Source organism: Cyrtonyx montezumae, unplaced genomic scaffold (genome assembly GCF_038088225.1).
Source record: "Cyrtonyx montezumae isolate F1298 unplaced genomic scaffold, pur_monq_1.0 scaffold_13, whole genome shotgun sequence".
Taxonomy (NCBI): Eukaryota; Metazoa; Chordata; class Aves; order Galliformes; family Odontophoridae; genus Cyrtonyx; species Cyrtonyx montezumae.
In genome coordinates, this window is record NW_027071859.1 from 32,373,629 (window position 1) to 32,392,568 (window position 18,940).

General features: G+C 38.9%; 1 protein-coding gene across 1 annotated transcript in view; it reads right to left on the minus strand.

Moving 5' to 3' along the window:
• Nucleotides 1-374: 374 nt before the first annotated feature.
• CEP162 (centrosomal protein 162) overlaps nucleotides 375-18,940 on the minus strand; it is a 37,821-nt gene continuing 19,255 nt past the window's right edge. Inside the window, exons 16-29 of the mRNA XM_065730967.1 lie at nucleotides 18,360-18,502; nucleotides 17,369-17,596; nucleotides 16,579-16,716; nucleotides 16,272-16,384; nucleotides 15,429-15,534; nucleotides 14,651-14,777; nucleotides 13,609-13,772; nucleotides 11,824-11,931; nucleotides 10,525-10,749; nucleotides 8,579-9,252; nucleotides 7,665-7,806; nucleotides 5,971-6,069; nucleotides 3,018-3,152; nucleotides 375-569 (exon numbers count right to left, since the gene is read on the minus strand). Of these exons, the coding sequence (XP_065587039.1) occupies nucleotides 375-569; nucleotides 3,018-3,152; nucleotides 5,971-6,069; nucleotides 7,665-7,806; nucleotides 8,579-9,252; nucleotides 10,525-10,749; nucleotides 11,824-11,931; nucleotides 13,609-13,772; nucleotides 14,651-14,777; nucleotides 15,429-15,534; nucleotides 16,272-16,384; nucleotides 16,579-16,716; nucleotides 17,369-17,596; nucleotides 18,360-18,502 (2,597 nt within the window). The remainder of the gene's footprint in view (nucleotides 570-3,017; nucleotides 3,153-5,970; nucleotides 6,070-7,664; nucleotides 7,807-8,578; nucleotides 9,253-10,524; nucleotides 10,750-11,823; nucleotides 11,932-13,608; nucleotides 13,773-14,650; nucleotides 14,778-15,428; nucleotides 15,535-16,271; nucleotides 16,385-16,578; nucleotides 16,717-17,368; nucleotides 17,597-18,359; nucleotides 18,503-18,940) is intronic.

An 18,940-nucleotide genomic window follows, 5' to 3' on the forward strand; every position in this document is an offset into this window, starting at 1 on the left:
ATCCGATGCAATACAGACATACCTAAAAATTTTTAACTGTCATTCATGGTTCTACAGTATCTGAACCACATCACACCTGGAATTGTTGGCAAATTGGATCACCTGGAATGGTACCTGAGATTACAGAATAACCTCAATGTTCCTACGGTTTAGAACGAGCACGAATTCCATCTCTAACCAAATAAAACAATCTAACTGGGGCGTAGCTTAATGCTCTACGTTTGGACAAGTGAGATTTCAGATAAGATCAGAATGCAATTCAATTTATAAGCACTTTACTGATGATTTGAAAGGGGACAGACTTCCCTATCCATAAATTTGACCGTTAAACTCCTGCTTCAGTGAAACCACACGCATCTTCCAACGGGTACCCGTTACTTCGAACCCGCGCAATTAGGCGCTGGAATAACAACCCCTTGTTTCTGCAGCTCCCGCAAAACATCCAACATGGAATCCAGTTCCACTCGAAATCTCTCCAGCTCTTCGTTCTTCCTCTGCGCCAGTTTACGCCACTTGTCAGCTTCATGGCTCAGCCCTGCTTCAGCCATGCGCTGCGTGAGCCGTGTGGCCTGCCAAGGACAAGCGAGTCAGCATGGGGGATTGGGCAAATGCTCAGTCAGCCTGCCCCTCTGCAAAAGTAATCCACTTCATTACATCTGGTGCTGTCTCAAAGCCCAGAGCTGATGTTAAATGGGAACAGTTTGTTCTAAATATTACAAAAATTGTCCTGGTAGCAATAAATGCCTTTGAATATCTGCACTGATGACAGAAGAGGAGAAGCCATTATTGACTAATGATCCTCAGGAGAGTTTGACTTATCCTCTCCAAAGCAGCAATTAAAAGTCTGAAAACGTACAACAAAGCTGAGTGCACACACAAAGCCTTTTGGAACCAGAATGACTTTCTGAATTGCTACTTAAATGTGTTAATTAAAAGAACACCGCGACAGAAAAGCAAAAGCTACATTATATGTTCCCTGCTACTAACGTGCTTTTAAAAGCCACCGGTTGTAGGAATTACCAGAAAACATCCTATATTAATGCCCCAGGCTGCTGCTGGTACAAGGTTCACTTGAATCCATGGCACAATCCCATGAGATTATCCAAAAGGAACTGTCAGAGGAAATCAGAATCTGCCCGCCCCTAGGAAGTGTAATAGCCCTTTAAGGGAAGCTCCGTCACTTAGAGGCCTCTTGTAGTATGATACTAAGCACAACTTGCCAGTTTCTTGTTCAGCAGCCTTTTTCTACGTTGTTCAGTTTGTTATTGTTTGGTCTGGGGATTGTTTGATGTCCCAAAAAAGAGGAGGAAGGGTGCAAAATTAGGACAAACGTAAAGCTGAATGCACAGCAAGGATAGTAACAGCGAGATGGATGGAACTACTGAGTAGAGATTGTGTTAGATATTATTATTTCTGCTTTTTAAAAAAAAAAAAAACAAAAACAACATTACAAAACATCTCAGTCAATATTACAGGTCGTGTAAGGATTTCAGTGGAGATGGATCACAGACTAGGCAGCAGTTGCTAATCTCCTACCATTTCTGTCAATTATCACGTGAAACAAATGAATAGTGTAAAGAAGGAACTGCGTGACAGACGCCTGGAAGGACAGAACACAAGCAAAAACAATAAAGTCATCAGTGGTGGCAGATGCCCAATCTACACGCTGGCTACAGCCACAGTTCCTTTTTGGAAGAACACTGAGCACCTGATAAAGAAAGGTATGAATGTCTTCTACCATCAACAAGTCTGTACTTAGAAGTGAATTTCTTGACATCTGGTTCAAAACTGCAGAACAAATGCCACAAGCTAAGAACTGCAGCAGGTCTGATCATAATCCAAGGGATGAACACCTCTCCTACGAGGACAGGCTGAAAGAGCTGGGGCTGTTCTCTGGAGAAGAGAAAGCTCCAACGTGACCTGAGTGGCCTTTCAATATCTACAGGGGAGCTAGAGTTAAAAAGGGGACAGACTCTTTAGAAGGATCTGTTATGACAAGGAGAAATGTTTCAAGCTTACAGAGGGAAGAGTTAGATTGGATATAAGGAAGAAGTCCTTTACAGTGAGAGTGTGGTGAGGCACAGGAACAGGTTGTCCAGAGAGGGAGTGGATGCCCCATCCCTGGAGACTTTCAAGGCCAGGCTGGATGGGGCTCTGAGCACCTGATCAAGCTGTAATTGTCCCTGTTCACTGCAGGGGAGTTGGATTAGACGGCCTTTAGAAGTCCCTTTCAACTTTTAAGGATTCTATGATCCTGTGATCATCTTTCAGTCCAGCTGCCGTTCTTTGACTTCATGTATTTAGGTAAAGCCAAAGCCAAAACACTAATGAACAGCTATAGACACCAAAGTGATGAAAGCACTGAGAAAATCTATGTGGAAAGAAGCTCCCAGATAGAAAAGATCAGGATGGAGGCTACATAATAAAATAAGATTTAAAAACAAAACATGTAATAATTAAAAAAAATGCAAAACTCTTTTACTCATGAAGTGATACAAATGTCAGGTACTAAAAGCTGTGTCAAGAGATCCTACTGTCAAACAAACAGTAGATGACTATCAAAAAGTGCTAGTTTGTAAAGGATAGAGGTGGTTTTTTGGGTATTGAATGTGGGGGACTGCTGGAGGATGCTTCTCTACCTTTAATGCAGCTGTCCTAAATGGAACTTCTAAGACTGGAAGGTAAAATTATTAGTTGAGGAATACATCACATCTCAATCAGATTAATTACAGTTTTGTCACTAGCAATTTTCCATGGGGTAACTGAAATATGACATCACAGATAGGTGAGAGAAACTTCTAGAAGTCATGTAGCCCCACTGCCTGCTAAAGCAGGGCCTCAGATGAGGCTGTGAGGAAGTGCATATGTTAACTGGTACCAGCAGGTGACCAAGACAGAAAAGTATTTACTCCTCTCCAGTGTGGGGTAAGTGAATCTATGCTCATCTTATGAAGTTACAGTTAGGTTAGGGTTATAAATTTCACTTGAGAAGTAAAGGCAGATATGGCATGAGGTACCTTTTGAAGTTCTTGTTCTCTTACTGCATGTCGGGTCTCAATGTGCTTGATTTTCTTTTCCAGGCATAAGAAGTGTTTCATTTCAGGACTCTGGCTTTCCTTAGCCTCTCTCAATTCTTCCAACAATTTTGCCACCTAAAGTTTGAGATAATTGATGAAAATTGTTATTATGGTGTTAAGTAGTGTACAAAACAAATGCCTTTCAGAGTGTATTTGTATCGTTCAATCACTCTATTCAACAGCTGCAGAAGGGAAGACTTCAAAGAGAAATCTCCTTTATTCAGAAGCATAGAAAAGGCTCAAGGACTTAGATTAGGATCTTTCATTTGTACAAAGTGGCCTAAAGATAGGGAAGTCTGCTACTCTTTGATAAATCCTATCCTGTTCATAATACATCACTAAGTTATTATTCAGTCCATTTTTGTATTTCTGAACACATGCAAAAATTAACAGAAAATACTATGATTAAATGCTCTAACACTCTCTGCTCCTCACGCTCACTGGATGAAGACCAAATACAAAACGCATCGGTGAAGATCATTTCTACAGAATATATTAAGACACACTACTAATACACAGTGTTACCAGCCCCTTTGGTCTAATAACTGCTGGGTGAAACCAACAATGCAATGGCCTGTACCTGAATCTCTGGAGGCTTAGGAAATCAGTTAATTTTTCTTGTAAAGCTCTACTGGTTTTTTGTCACACTCTTAGTGTAAGTAAACTGAAGTCTTTGCCTTTTACCAACCTCAGCTCCCTTTATCCAATATCCGAGCTCTAAACTTTTTCAAGCACTTTGACATCCTTGGCTCTCTGCTGCCAAATCCAAGCAGCTGGAGGCACTGTGAGAAGATGCTGCTGTTGTTACTCAGAAGCATCTCCAAAATGGCTTACTGTTATTTCTGCTTTTCAAGCTTGGTTTTCTGAAGTAACAAGGCCTACATGACTCCTTTTTTGCCTACCCATTTTTCCAGCAGCTTCGATCCCACAGGCCAATTTTACCCCAATTTGTCAGAGGAGTTTAAGTCTTCATACTGTCATTTTCATAGGATCTCTGAAAATTGAGGCACTGCTGCTTGTCTGCTCAGCTGCTCTACAGAAGGAAAGAGCTGATGGGTGATCTCCAGCACATTGTGAGACAGAGAATTCATGCAGGTGAGACTGTGATGAGAGGAAAAAAGCCCCCCAAGAAAAAACAGGCTCCTAAACACAGGGCTTTCCTATGTGCAGGCTGTTAGCAGAAGTACATAGTTGTGGAAAACGTCCCTGAGCAGCATTTCTGCAATTAGTACTCATACAGCAATCTTGCAGCAAACCTCAGAACAGAAGCAGGAAGGTTTCTTCTCTCTTTTAGAGTGAGAAATCTCAATTGTGTCAGAAATGCCAGCAATTTTGCCTGTCATGACTTCCTACATTTGAAGTTTCAGTTGTTTTCATTTGCCAGCGTAATTTACTTATCCATTTAATGCTTAAAACCTATTTTCAAAGCAGCATAAATGAAGTAGTCATGTGAGAGGGCAAAAGCAGGACTTTGCTTTGGCATTACTTTCTGCACAGTCCTGAAGGGATTTTCGTAGCAGAGGCACTCCATTATATTTTCTTAAATGTCAGCACCTGAAACTCAGCTTGCAAAATATAGCTCAGCTGTGATGAACACCTTCTTTTAACCAGCACCATCAATAAGCCTTAAAACAAACAGGCAGCAAACAAAGCTACAGAATAACATTTGTCTCACTGTATTCCCTCTGCATCCTGCTGGGATGAAGCATTATATACACACACTGAAATCCCTGGCACGAAGCAAGATTAACACTCACTGTTCTATAAAGACTTGACAACAGAAGGGGAATTTTGCACGACTACGATAAATACTGAGTTTATTGAGATAAAGATTAATGGTATCAAGAATGTACTGGAATTTCTTTCATTTCTTCTAAATTGGAACAGTAAAGAAGATTGAACGCCTGAAGTTTTCTCAGTCCTGTATTGAAAAGAGTTCTCCTGTGGTGAAAATTAGCTGTGTTCATACATTTAACAAAGGACAGGAAAGGGAAGTTAAGTGTGGGTATGGTGCTCAAGGAGCCTCTGTCATCCTCTGAAAGAAGAGGTGAGAAAGCTAAATTTGTCAGCGCCTCCAGAACCAGAAAAAACATAGCTGATAAGTCAGAAAAGCTGAGCTCCAAACAGACAGAAATTTTACAGTGTTAATCTCTGAATGAAACCACAAATGATGATGATTTTTATGTATGTGACTTTATGTATTGTGACGGAGCAGTGGCACAGCTGCACAGAGAGGTGGTGGAGTCTCTTTCTCTAGAGACGTTCCAGACCCGCCTGGACGCCTACCTGTGCAACCTGGGCTAGGGAGCTGCTCTGGCAGGGGGTTGGAGCCTGTGATCTCTGGAGGTCCCTTCCAACCCCTACAGTTCTGTGATTCTGTAATTTGTGGCAATAAAGGATGAAAATAAGAAGGCTTTATCTGACCAAAAGCTGTGCAATCAGTAAGAAAATATCCCCTTGAAGAAGAGAAACTCCTGTGGTTTATTTACTACCTAGTGCAACTCCCAGAGACAAGGTTACAAACGCTTGCCATAACTTAGCACCATAGAGTCACCAAAGTTGGAAAAGGTCTCCAAGATCATCCAGTCCAAACATCCACCTATCACCAATATTTCCCCTTACTCATCAATTTGCATGAAGACATCAGGTATTTCTAACTAATTTTAAGAAGAAGAGATAGAAGTTCCACCTTCTGTACTCCGTGTTGTCTTGTTCATACTGGAGAAACACATCACATTTTTAGACAATGATTGATGCGGGAGATACTGATAAAGACTGTGCTACTAAGGCCTATTTAACTATATACAATTTGAGGCATTTTCGTTACAAGAATGAAAATGAGAACAAAAACAATCATCAGCATCAGGTACTCTAAATCCACATTCAAACATACCTCTTTTTGCAGGAATTCCTCTCTCATTTGTGAAACCAGGAGGGCTTCCTGATGTCTCTGCTGTTCGCTGATTTGTTCTTGGAGATGTTTTATTAAAATCTGTAAAAATATTAAAAGTGTGTCATTAACATATTCTCATGACAACATATGAAAACCAGTACAGGAAAAACGTGCCAGAAATATAGTCAGTATGGCAGTACTGCAGTTACAGGTGATGTAAATATTGACAATACTAACTTTCAAGTGACCTATATCGTTAAACAACACACCTGTTCTTTTATAATACATGTAGCCAAGTTTCACTCTCCTCAGTTAAAAAATAAATAAACACATTTGAAGATAATCTGAATCCACTAGCAGTTCCTCCCTTCATTCACGGGGTGCATTTTCCCCCAAGTCACATTGCACAAATATAACTATGCCCGGATCCTATGGACAACTTCAGTCACCCCAGTATTTGCTGGACAGCACAAAGCAATCCAGAAGCTGCCTGCAGGGCACCGATGATGGCTTCCTCACCCAGGCAAGAGAGGAACTGATCAGAAGAGATCCTCTGTTGGGTCTCAGACTCACAAACAAGGACTCACAGGGGACGTGAAGGCAAACAACAATGGCAGCAGGGATGGTGGAATACAGGATCCTCCAAGTCTAGTTGGAGACCAGTAATTTTGGGGAACCCAGGCGTTAATGGTGGCTCCAATCCCACTCAACATCTTCAGCAACAATCTGGACAACGAGGCAGGGAATTCTCCACAAGTTCGCTGATATGATACAAAACTGAGAGCGGTTGATGACTGTGCTTTCACTGAGTGACCGGGTCAGGCTGGAGAAATGGGCCATTCCATGAAGGAGGAACACAGACAGTCCTGGCTGTGGGACAGGGACAACCCCAGGCACCAGGACATGCTTTCCAGTTGGTTGGACTCCAGCAGCTATGCAAAAATTAGCCTGGGATCCTGGTGGACACCAAGTTAAAAACAAGGTGACTAGTATATGCTGGGTTGCATTAGGAGTAGTATCACCAGCAGGTCAAAAGGAGGTGATCCTTCCCCTCTGCTCAACACTGGTGAAGCCACATTTGGAGTATTAGGTCCTGTTCTGGGCTCCCCAGTATGAGAAAGGCACGACAGACTAGGGGATACTTGCAAAGGACTGCTAAAGATGATGAAGGGGTTGCAGCACCTTTGCTATGAGGGAAAGGTGACAGCTAGGAAAGTTCAGGCTGGAGAAGAGGAGGCTCAGGGCAGGAGGAAGCTCATAAAGGTTTATCTGTACCTGAAGGGAGGGAGCAGAGAGAGACGGGCTCTGCCATAGTGTTGCCTAATGGCAGGACAAGAGGCAAACAAAACTAACTGGAACACAAGATATTCCCTTGCTACACCAGGAAGCACTTCTATGCTGTGCAGGTAACTAAGAACAGGCACAGACTGCCCACAGGCTGTGAAGTCTTCCCCTGGAACTGTTCAGAAGTCACCCGGACACAGTCCTGAGCATCCTGCTCTGAGTGTCCCTGTTTGGGCCCAGAGGTCCCTTTGGATATCAGCCACAGTGGGACATTCTGTGAGTACCGTGATACAGGTCTAGTTTTGAAACAATACAATCTACTTAAAAAGAAAATAAAAGTTACAGTAATATAGAAACAAACAACTTTAACAGATATCTTTGTGTAAACGATATATCTACCGTGTACTTACCTCTTGTGTTGAAATTCTGCCATTTAGTTCAGCTACTTTGGAAGCAGAATGCTCCTTTGTGTACTGAGACAGAATCTTCTCTACTTCTCGTTGATGGGAAGCTTTCAGAGCTGCAATATATTCTTCTGTGTCTTCCTGTATCCTGGACAGGAGAAGAAAATCAGCTGCAGTAGAGCAACTACAGAAATTTCTTCAAAAGCGAAGTGAATGAAAATCAAGATCACGTGAACCATATAATCTGAAGAAATGTTACAGCAAACGTGTCTTACAAACTTCATACAACTCTGCAAGAGATACCACCACCATTACTTTTGCTGCCCTGGAGGGATGGCAGGGAGGGAGCCTACAGGGGTGGATATGTGTTTCATGTAACTTGAGCAAGAATACTGAAAGCTCAAACAGATATCTTTGTGGGTCTTCTTATGAAAACCAAGAAAGAGAATGTATATGCTTTTAGATCGTGGTTAAGCTGTGCTATTTGAGGTACGTACTTTAGAATAAAATGGAATGTAATCTAAAAGTCCTTATCACTTCTACCTCAAGGTACAAAAGGGAACGAATAGAAACTATGTGAAACAAAGTTTCTACTGCTGGTCAAATAGCTTGCACTGAAAGCACACCCAGTTTGAAGGACAGTGTATGTTCCAGGCATTTAGGATACAATGATTTATATCAAAATCTCCTGAGAGCCATGACAAATCGTAGCACTGATAAAAAGAATGAATACAGGTTCCCCTGTAGGAAAAACTGATTACATGCTGTTCTGAAAAGCCAAAAGAGCAAAATTTACAGAGAAAATTGACAAATTAGAATTACAGAGAAGTATAATGTAGCTTCACACATGCATGATCATAACAACTCATGACCACCAGCTGAACTAACAAGATTTTTAAACGAACACGTTGAGCGTTTACCTTCGTATGTGATTTTCAGAATAAGCCAGCATTGCCTGAGACTGCACCCTCTGATGGTTCATTTCTAGAGACAACTTTTCTAGCTCCTCCTTCAACCGCGCATTTTCTTGCAGAACTTCTGAGACATCAGAATCAGAAAAGGCATGTGGCTGGTATATTTTGTCATTGTTAAAGATGCCTATCAAGGGATCGCTGTTGCTGGAATTCCTTTTCTCCGTTGCTAAGGTATTCTTTTTCAAGATCTCTTGGCAGTTTTCCCTATTATCAGTTTTATTCCTCAAATTACTATCAGACAACATTGCCATCCTTTCTTTTTGAAGTTTCTCTACAGTTTTTGTAAGATCTTGTATTTCTCTGTTCTTTGTGATCAGCTCTTGATTTAGTTTCAGCAGTTTCTCTTTTGTGTTACCTTGTTTCATTTGCCAACCTGTTGATTGCGAGTCTTTATTATTATCCTTTTTAGTTCTGAGTTTTAATTGGGCGTTTTGACTCTTGAGGCTTTCAATTTCTGCCTGGAGGTTTTCAATGGTGATCTGATGGGTCTTCTCCAGATTCTGAAGCTGCTGCTCAAGTTCAGTTGAATTTGCTTTATCACCATCCAGTTTTGGTGATTCACTCTTCCATTTGTAAGCAAGTAGCTGCTCAAGCTCCACAAGCCTTTGCTCGTACTGCATCTGGAGAAGGGATGGGGAAAGAGGGGAGTGAGTGGAGGAAAAAAGAAGATAAGTACTGTACACTAATAGCTTCTTTTACAGTTCTTTATCTTCTCTCAGCAAGATTCTGTAAGGACACATATCAGTTACAAATAGCACCACTCAACCAGTTTAGAAGTTAGTGAAGTGTAATGAGTTTTTAAACTCAAGAAACAAAAACAACAAAACACACAAAGCAAACCTAAGTCTGCTGTAGAACAGAAAAACTCAAAACATTTGCTATGATTTCATCCTCTACACACAATGGATACAGTTGCTATGGAAAAGGAAACTAAATTGACAAGAAACTATTTCATTTTAATGTAATTTTGTTCTGTTCAGATGATACAGACTCAGGCAAATTAACATTTTATTTTCATACAGCAAGAAATCTTTATTTCTGTTAGAACTGTCATTATGTTTGCTCTGTTTGCAAACATTGCCTTATTTCTCAAAATTGCACTTCATGTTTTTAAAATTAAATTCTAACAGGACAGATTTTTACTTTCACTTATTTAAAATATGGAAACATCAATTCAGAGATATAGAATTTTTCTCTGTAATAAGCTGAGGAAAATCTAACTCTTCTTAGCCTGGATAGCCTCTAAGGAGAGCACAGCGAGTTAACTCAGGTTGGATATTAGGAAAAAATTATTCTCAGAGTGATGAGGCATTGGAACATGCTGTTCAGGGAAATGGTAGCAGCACTGTTCCAGGAGGAATTCAAGAAACATGTAGATGTGGCACTTAAGGATGTGATTTAGTGGTGGTGATATGTCAGTGGTGGGACTCGATGATCTTAGCACACTCTCTTTTCCGACCTTCATTATTCTGTGATTCCCACGGAGAAGGGGAGGAAGAACTTGCTCATTAAGAACCCAGGCAGTGCAGCTTTCCATGAAGGAAAACGCCAGGTTTCAGTGCTTCCTAACACAATTCTTAAAGAGTTGCTATCATATTGTTTTATGGGTAGAATGTTCCCTGCAGAAATGCCAAGCTGGCAGGAAACCACACTGCTGTGTGTACAGCAAGTACAGCTAGGCCCAGGAACTTCTCAGTTCTGATTATGATTTTAAATGCTCTTTATATCATATGTGCCAAAACCACTGAAATTCTAGTTATAAATTCTTCAAATATTTTCTTGCTTCAGCATAGTCTTTGACTTCTGTTTTCAACAATGGTCTCTGGTAGAGACTGGTGGCCTTACAACCACCAATTGTGGTGCAGGCTTCCCAACAAGCCTCCAACTTTTACCTTGATCTTTTGAAACTGTTGTTCCATGGCACGGAGACTTGTTTTAGCTTCGTCATCTTTACCCTCAAGTTCTGTTTCTAACTTTTTTATTCTTCTTTCCAAGAAATCAATTGTGTTTGTTTTAGCTGAAAGATTGTCAGTTTTCTCAGCAGCAGCAGCAGCAAAAATCAAAGCAGGCAAAGAATTTGGATAACGCCTTTTTAGAATGCCTTCCATTTCTTTGATCTGTCAAAAAGAAAATAGGCAGAAGTCAAAAAGAAGAAAGTTCTGATGAAATGTGAACTGAAATAAGTGACAGAGCATTAAGGAAAACGATCCATTAAGTTTGGTGAGGAAGTCAAGATGCATTTACTGAAGAGTTTTTGTTATAATGATTTTTTATACTTTGTGTTCTGTAAGACTCATCATCGCTTATCGACTGACTTCTGATACAACACCATAGATTTAAAAACAGCGTTGCTCTGGTCTTCAGATTCAAACAGATCTTTTATTTTCTTTCTATACATTTAAGCCATATAAGGCTTTTAATGCTGTTAAAATATTTGGTTTTCTTACAGACTTAACATTCACACTTCCACATTCCAATCTACTTTTCCATCTGCTTCAGAGAAATTTCATAACAGTTGGGAAATTATTCTCCCAGCAACACTTTAAATGTCTTTTTTTCCCCATCATTATTTCATTGCAGACTCCAAAATAAACTAACAGCTTGTGTGCAAGACTGACAAATGCCCCTTTTTAGTCTACAGCTAAGAGCCCTTTCTGTATCAGAATGCAGCAAAGACTCTTGTTCTGCATCCCGGCCTCTTCCCAAGCTGTTACCTACAAATACTCAGGAATGCACAGTTCCTCGTGCCTTCTTCCTCAGTAGAAACATGGGTTTTAAGATCTCTACCCTCCCAGTTTTTGTGGCTCTTGTAGGAATTTCAACTCCTACTCTTGAAACAATTTGGCTGAAATTGGTGAGAACATTAAGAATGTACTGAACAGAGACAATGGGAATCCTAGAAGGTAAACAGGAAGCTTGCACGTGCTTTTCCCCTCTTGCTCCTTTCCTGGAAACCGAACAGTACTTGAACATTAATGGATTTTGAAAGGGTATAAGTGAATAGCTTAATAGAACACAGTGGCAAGAGATTCCTTCGCAAATAAAGCAATTACAGCTGTTTGTGTTGAGTACTACAGAGTGCAAAAGTTCCTTTGTCACAGAGCCTCAGTGCTTCATCCTTATAAGAGCACTATTAAGAGTAAGGGACCTCATCTGAGATGAAGGGTAAGCACAGTTCCGTTATTACATACTTGTCGTTCGAGGTCCTGAATTCTTTTAGCATCTGCTGCTCTGTCCCCCAAACGCTTCTTCTGTTGCACACACTGATGATGTCCAGCTTCAGCTCTGAGCTTCTCGACCTATCCAATTTATAAGAAAAACTGAAACATATACATTCAGAGATGTTTTCCAGTAGCACAGAAGTAAACATTTCAAATGAACACAGTAATAGAAGTATTCTACAACTTAATAACTGGCAATAATTATTTGCACACAGATTGCTTTGTCAAGTTTTTAAACTAAGTTGAAGCTTCTTCAAGACACTTAAGGTCAAAGGACCTAAAACTGAAACTAGCCACAGAACTCTAGAAGAAAATGTTCACTCTGGGACATTCTTACCTGCAAACAGTAAAGCTGCTTCTTTCTCCCATCTCTCCAGTACGCATTGGTCAATATGAAATAATATAACATTCTACAGTACAGTATATGAATCCACTGCCATTTAAGGAAACAGTCTGTTATTTGCAAGGCCATGCTCAGTGATGAGGCACTGAAACAGCCAAAAAGCAGTTAAGCCTGAAGAAATCACGAGTGTCAGGATCAGGAGAAGAAGATGGCAGCTAATACTCCTGCACTCCTGTAAACTCTCACCACAAAGGCTAAAACCTTTCATTTAAAATTGAATTTCATAGAATCATAAAATCATGAAGGCTGGAAAAGGCTTCTAAGATCATCCAGTCCAACCCTCCACCAATCACCAATATTGTAACCACTAAACTGTGTCCCTAAGTACCACATCTACACATTTCTTGAACACCTCCACAGATGGTGACTCCAACACATCCTTGGGCAGCCCATTCCAATGGCTCACCACTCTTGTGGAGATGTTTTTCCTAATATCCAACCTAATATTCATACCTTTATCAGCCACTACTATCAACATACAGGAATATTTCAGCATGTCTAGCTGGAATTATTCCCATCTTGATTTCTCTGTCATATTGGCAATGCTGATATAAGCAGTATTCTTAAGCCAACATACTTCTTGACTAATTTGATTGTTTCTATAATTTAAAAGCTGTAAGGAGCTTTGATTCGTCAGCTGATCCTGGGGAAAATGCAAAGGAAAAACACTTTATGTCACAATAATGTTATTTTTTGCTATGGTGGTGTTTAAGGGATTTCATTCTCCAGCCTTTCTTTCAGAAACACCTCCTTCACCTGTGATCTTTCTAATAAAACATCACTGAAAATTTCTAAGATTGATAATACTTCATGACTGTTAAAAATCTGTGCGTTTTAAGTCAAATCTACTGACATGTAACTAATGCACAATCTGAAAAATATTCAACTTTCATGTATTAGTATTGCTTGCTCTCCATTTTGAACATTTTCCTCCCTGCTACATCAATCAGAGATTTTCACTTTTATGAAAAGAAAGCAATGGGAACTGGTACTTTGCAGAAGAGTTAACCTGTGCTACCATGGAATAAAAAGAAGAAAAGCAAATAACAAGAGAGATGTTCCAAATTGTTGATCTAGCAACAGTTTGTCTTAGTCAAGAAATCTGCAGGTCTTAAGGAATTATATTAGTTTTGTTTCCAGAAGAATCATCAAGTCCAATGCAGGCAGGTTTAAGCATTTTGGACTTGCAATTCTGACTGCATATGCAGTTATACTTATTTTGACTACAAAGACACCCACATTTGATTTAAAGCTTATGGTTTTTCTTCAAAAAGGTGTGAGCATTACAAAGAATAAAATTACTTCAGAAATCCTCAAGTGCCAACACCTTAAGTTAAGCTAAATATTATCACCTCTTGTTTTAGTTTTTCAATTTCTTCTCTTGCATCTTTAAGACGGGCTGCATCTCTATCCAGAAGGTCCTGATTCTCTGCATACCAATGAAGCCGCCTTTTTAAATGGAGAATTTCCTGTTTGTATGACTCTTCCATAACTTTAAATTCGTAAGACTTCTCACCTACAAGAATAAAACTCTTCTATGAGTTGAAAACATAATACATAATTCAGTGTACTTGAATCTACTACGCGTTGGATAGTGAATGCTATTCTCTTCAGCACAATTCATACCAGAGGAAAACTAGGATCCTAAATGCAACAGTACTTGAAAAACCAAACACAAAACCATAGAATAATAACTCTCTCACATATAGTACTAGTCAATAGTTCAAAATTTACCACAGGAAGTATTTAAAACAGAGTCCGAGAGAGATCTATTCTTGAATGAGGTTCTGGTAGACATTTTCAGTAACATGGATGACTAATAGAGAATATACACTTTGAAATGTACTGACCATACTCTTCCCACTCAGCGATCAAGCATTCTGAGAAGAGCTCTTCCAGCTCTTAATGCTTGTGATGCTTGATATGGGAAGTGAAGAAGTCCAATTTCTGGACCTCCTGATGACAATTCAGAAGAAGTTTAGATAAGAACATATAGAAAAATTCACAACGCGTAAGTTAGGGGTAAAAATGGAGTAAAAAGTTTAATGAGCAGATCTAAATAGCAGACTAAGAGGCAATGTAGTAAATCTTCCCTTACGAACAGAAGAAGTGTATAAGTGGAATCATTTTGCCCCCTAAAAGATGGGCAAGCAATCAAGCTTAGTATGCAACAAGGAGTTTCCTGGATACAAGAAAAGGCTTTCTCATAGACTGCCAGAGGTACAGTGGCTTCTCCTGCACTGCATATTGTTATTAGAAGTTTAAACAATGTCTGACACAGTGAAACCTATTGAGGCCTTCTCCATGCTACATGAAGAAGCAAGTTTTAGTTACATATTTTTCTAGGGAAGGCAAGAACAGACAAAAGTATTCAAGAAAGTAAAGGTGTTTTACTTGATGTGGATGCAACCTGGACTTTTGCTAGATCTCTCTCTTTCTTTGCTTGCCCCAGGTCTAACTCAAGAGCTTGTTTATCTTGTTTAAGCCGTCTTATCTCTTCTTGTAATTTAGTTTCTTCCTTCTGAGTTTTAGGGGAAATAATAAGATATAATAATAAATATAATAATAATAAATTATATACAATTATTTTTATAACTTATTGTTTATATAATACATATAATAATAATGGGAGAAAAACACACACTGTCATACGAAGAATACTGATCATGTTTTTCACTACATAATGATTAAATCATTATGTTTGTATTGAACTACATACTGGTTTTGCCATTATTCTCAGGCCTTGCTACTGCAAGAACTTAAGTTAAACACTAACAAATACAGGTGCTTGTGTTTCTGTGCTATGAGCAAAGGCATAGTCATTCAAGTTGTCCAGGCTGGGCCCAAGGACAGTGAAGCGTAGCAGCAGCAGCAGGTATGAGGTTAAAACTAGGGGAGTCCCTGGAGCCTTAAAAGCTCAAAGTCAGCACTGTCAGATCAGGAACAATGCCACTGGTCCTGAAGCTTCCCCTACAATCTACTTAACCAGTTAAAAAACAAAACAAAAACAAAAACACCACCACCAAAAAACCCAAAACCCATTGTGGGAAGTAATTAGTACTTCAGAAGAGCAGCATGTTCAACAACTTTCATTTATATCTACAATATGAAGGTTATACGTTGGTTTCTTGTTTTCTTTTTTATCTGAACACTTTAAACATTTAACACCTACCCGTGCAGCTCGAAGCTCTGAAATCAATTCTGTGAAACTCTGATTTCTGGTTGCTTCAGATTCTTGTACAATTTGGGACTGGATATTAGTCCTTTCTATCTTTTCTCTAAAAAGAAGAGAGAAAAATAAAAAAGGAATATGGTGACTTGTGTCATGCAAGGGGGCAACAGTGGCATATGAAAACAAAAAACAAAAAAAAAACCAAGCACAAAATGCTTAAGATTATAGTATAAAGTTGATTTGTGCAGTTTCAAGCCAAAGAAAGAAGTAACCACAGGACACATCTCTATACAAAAATAAAATAATTAAAAAAGTCACCTATAAGCTGGAATCTGGTCACTTTGCACAAACTTTTTTTTGTTGGAACTAAATGAGAGAAGGAAAGAAAACCTTCTCTGCACCACTGGAATTCTCTCTTCCTAGCAAAGACTTAAACATCAGCAGTACACACAGTTGCTAATTTTTTCCCCCTCATTATTGACACTGGGCACGAATCTAAAAGGATCTACAGTGCAGTGAATCTAATGGTTCCTCCACTAACAAGATCTCCTGTGACTCCTGATCTCCTGTCAGGGTTACAATAGCAACCAAACATTTTGACATTTGAGCAGAGACAGAATACAGAGCAAATGCAGTTCCCATAGCTTTCCAAGATCAGCAAGAAGAATTAAGTGTCCATAATCAGTGTCAATCTATTGTCAAAAGAGAAACCAAAGCCACAAAACCAAGAACCACCACAAAAACACGCATCCAACAGATTTGGCACTGATTCTTCATAAACAAAAATAAAAAAAGTAGCTGAAAAATCTAGATACTTTACGTTAGATGTTTAATTAAGCCTACCTTAGGGCTATTAATTCAGACATTAAACACTGATTCTCCTTATACATTTGTTCCTTGTTTTTTTTGTTTTGGATTTGCAGTTCTTTCATTTGTTTGTATAACCTCTCATTTTCCTAAGACAAGATAGACAAAGTTAACATTCATAGACAGGCAAAGAAATTTTTCCCCAGCTCAAGAACAATTATCTACGGCTTGCAGTCTGCCCTCTGAAACACCAAGTGTTTTAGTATCAAATTTACAAAATGGATATCTTTACACTAAAGTAGTACACAGTGACCTCTAAAACTTGTCCAGCTGTGCGGTATACCTGTTGATAACCTTGAATAATGACCTCTTGATCTGCCATTTCTTTTTGTATTTGTGATAGTTTTTCTTCAGGGACAGGAACTGTTGCTGTTTGATGGATCCACCTCTTCTCCTTGGACAGCTCTTCCATGCTTCTCAACTTTCAGAAAGAAACAGACAAACTGACACATACTTCTTAGCAGTATGGAATTCTCTACAAGACTACGTTTCACGTTATAAATAGGTCAGTACATATTAAGATATGAAAGCAAACCAATGAGCCAATGCTGTTACTGGAGTTTGACAGAAACATTATGAAACAAGTTTTAAGACATTGGAAAAATTTTTACAAAACTATACCCTCCCTTTTCTATTCTTCTCTAGACAGGAAGGTATAGTGAAATAACTTTAAATACGCCACACAGATACAACACTACATTGAAAAGTGCATCAAATTAACAAACAGCATCTCAACATACTTTTCAGCTTTCCAACAGGTGGTATCTGTTACTCTCTTGCATCCATTTGAAAAGAAAAATGGGTAAGAGCAAGTTAAACCTCTAAATACAAATATATCAACAAAAAATCCCTGCTGTAGGACTCTCATAATGTAAAAAAATTAGTGAACTCAGGATAATGCAAAAACATTACATCCTAATCACAGTAAATTTAGTTCTGGTAAATAATTACATACTACTTTCTACATGTAGGCTTTTTGCTTATTAACAACTCATCTGAAGTAAGATGCATTTAATTTTCAGAAGCAGCCATTCTCACTTTCTATACTAGTGGGATACAAAATGATACAGTACCTTGCTCTGAAGAACATAGTTTTCCTGACCCAATTGAGAAAGCTCTTTTTCATAGCGTGTTTTCAATTCTACTATCTTAGCCTCCATTTCTTTCTCCTTTTCTGAAACTGTGCTGTTAAGCTGTTGAATCACATCACGTGCACTGTTCAGATCCTCCTCAGCCGCTTGTGCTCGTCTTAGCAAATGCAGTTCCCTCTCACAACTTCTGACAGGAGAAACTGGTAAATCCTAGCAAGGAGAAATTCAGAGAACCATTACACTGAGTTGACTGTTTACAGAAAATTAATCAGTTTAATTTAACTAGCTTGTCTGGCTCTGAGACAAGGTACCTGAAGAGAAAAATCCCATCGCTCTAATATCAAAACATCCTATGCATTTTTCTTTTAATGAGTAAGTTTCCAATTTCTTAAATATGTACAGGGAAAACAACAGACTACTAGAAACAAACACCTCTCATATGAAGGCTACTGGACAGCCACCGGAGTTTTTCTATTGCCCACTTTCTTGAAAAGCAGTAACAACTGAAGCATTCAGTAATACATTCTTACACAGTTTATAAGGAAAAAGGAAAATCCACCATGGTGCTGCAAATTCAGTCATCCTGGAGAAGTGAAAATACTCTATCAACTCGTCAGTGCAACACAGGTAGAAAAACAAACAGAAGTACCATTTAAGATTCTCAACTGAATCGTTTTTTTTATTTAAAACTTTACTTAGAAGTATGTCCATTTCTACAGAAAAACTGTTTTAGAAAACAATAAGCACTAACAGTACATGTAACTATCAAGGCAGTGGAGTTATCCAAGCAACTGAAAAACAGTATTATACGTACAGATTCTAAGAGCAAAACCAAGTATTTGACTAAAGAAGTCTTTATTAAATATTTCAGCATTAGCCAATCTTGTGAATATTGCTAAAAGTCTTGACAGAACAGGTGTGTAAAGCCACACTGCATGTGCTATAATTGGGATCATCACTAATTAGTACTTACAGGATGATGCTGTCTGCAAGAATCCACAACCTGGTGTCCAAGATTACAAACAACTGATTGGTCAGACACAGCTCTGTAAGTATCTTCCTTAGAAATCCGTTCATTTGCTGCAGATCTTATTGTCCTTGTAGTAAATAAGACTTCTTCATTTAGGCAGAAAGCAAAGCATAACAAAATTAAATTCAGAATTGAGTGTCCTCGATAAAAATCTCTTCATGTGATCCACCCATTAAGCATGCAATTTATGTGTTCTACAACTCGTATTTTGAATTAAATACAGAAACTTCAGTGCAGTGAGTCATAAAAATGTAGTGATCACCAACTCCTTACACATGCACAAAAAAAGAAGCAAACACTACTACCACCAAAAACACAAAACAAAATGAAACAAAACTCTAGAGAACAACTGAGATCAGTAGCTGGATAATAAATCCTCCACAAAACAGGATTAGTCTTCTGAAATATAGATACTAGCTACAACTGTCATTTCATTTCTGCCTATAGCAATTAAATCTAAGAGCTCCTCCATCAGGATGCCATACATAAAAACAAGCAAGAAATGATCATTTTCAGGATGAAAT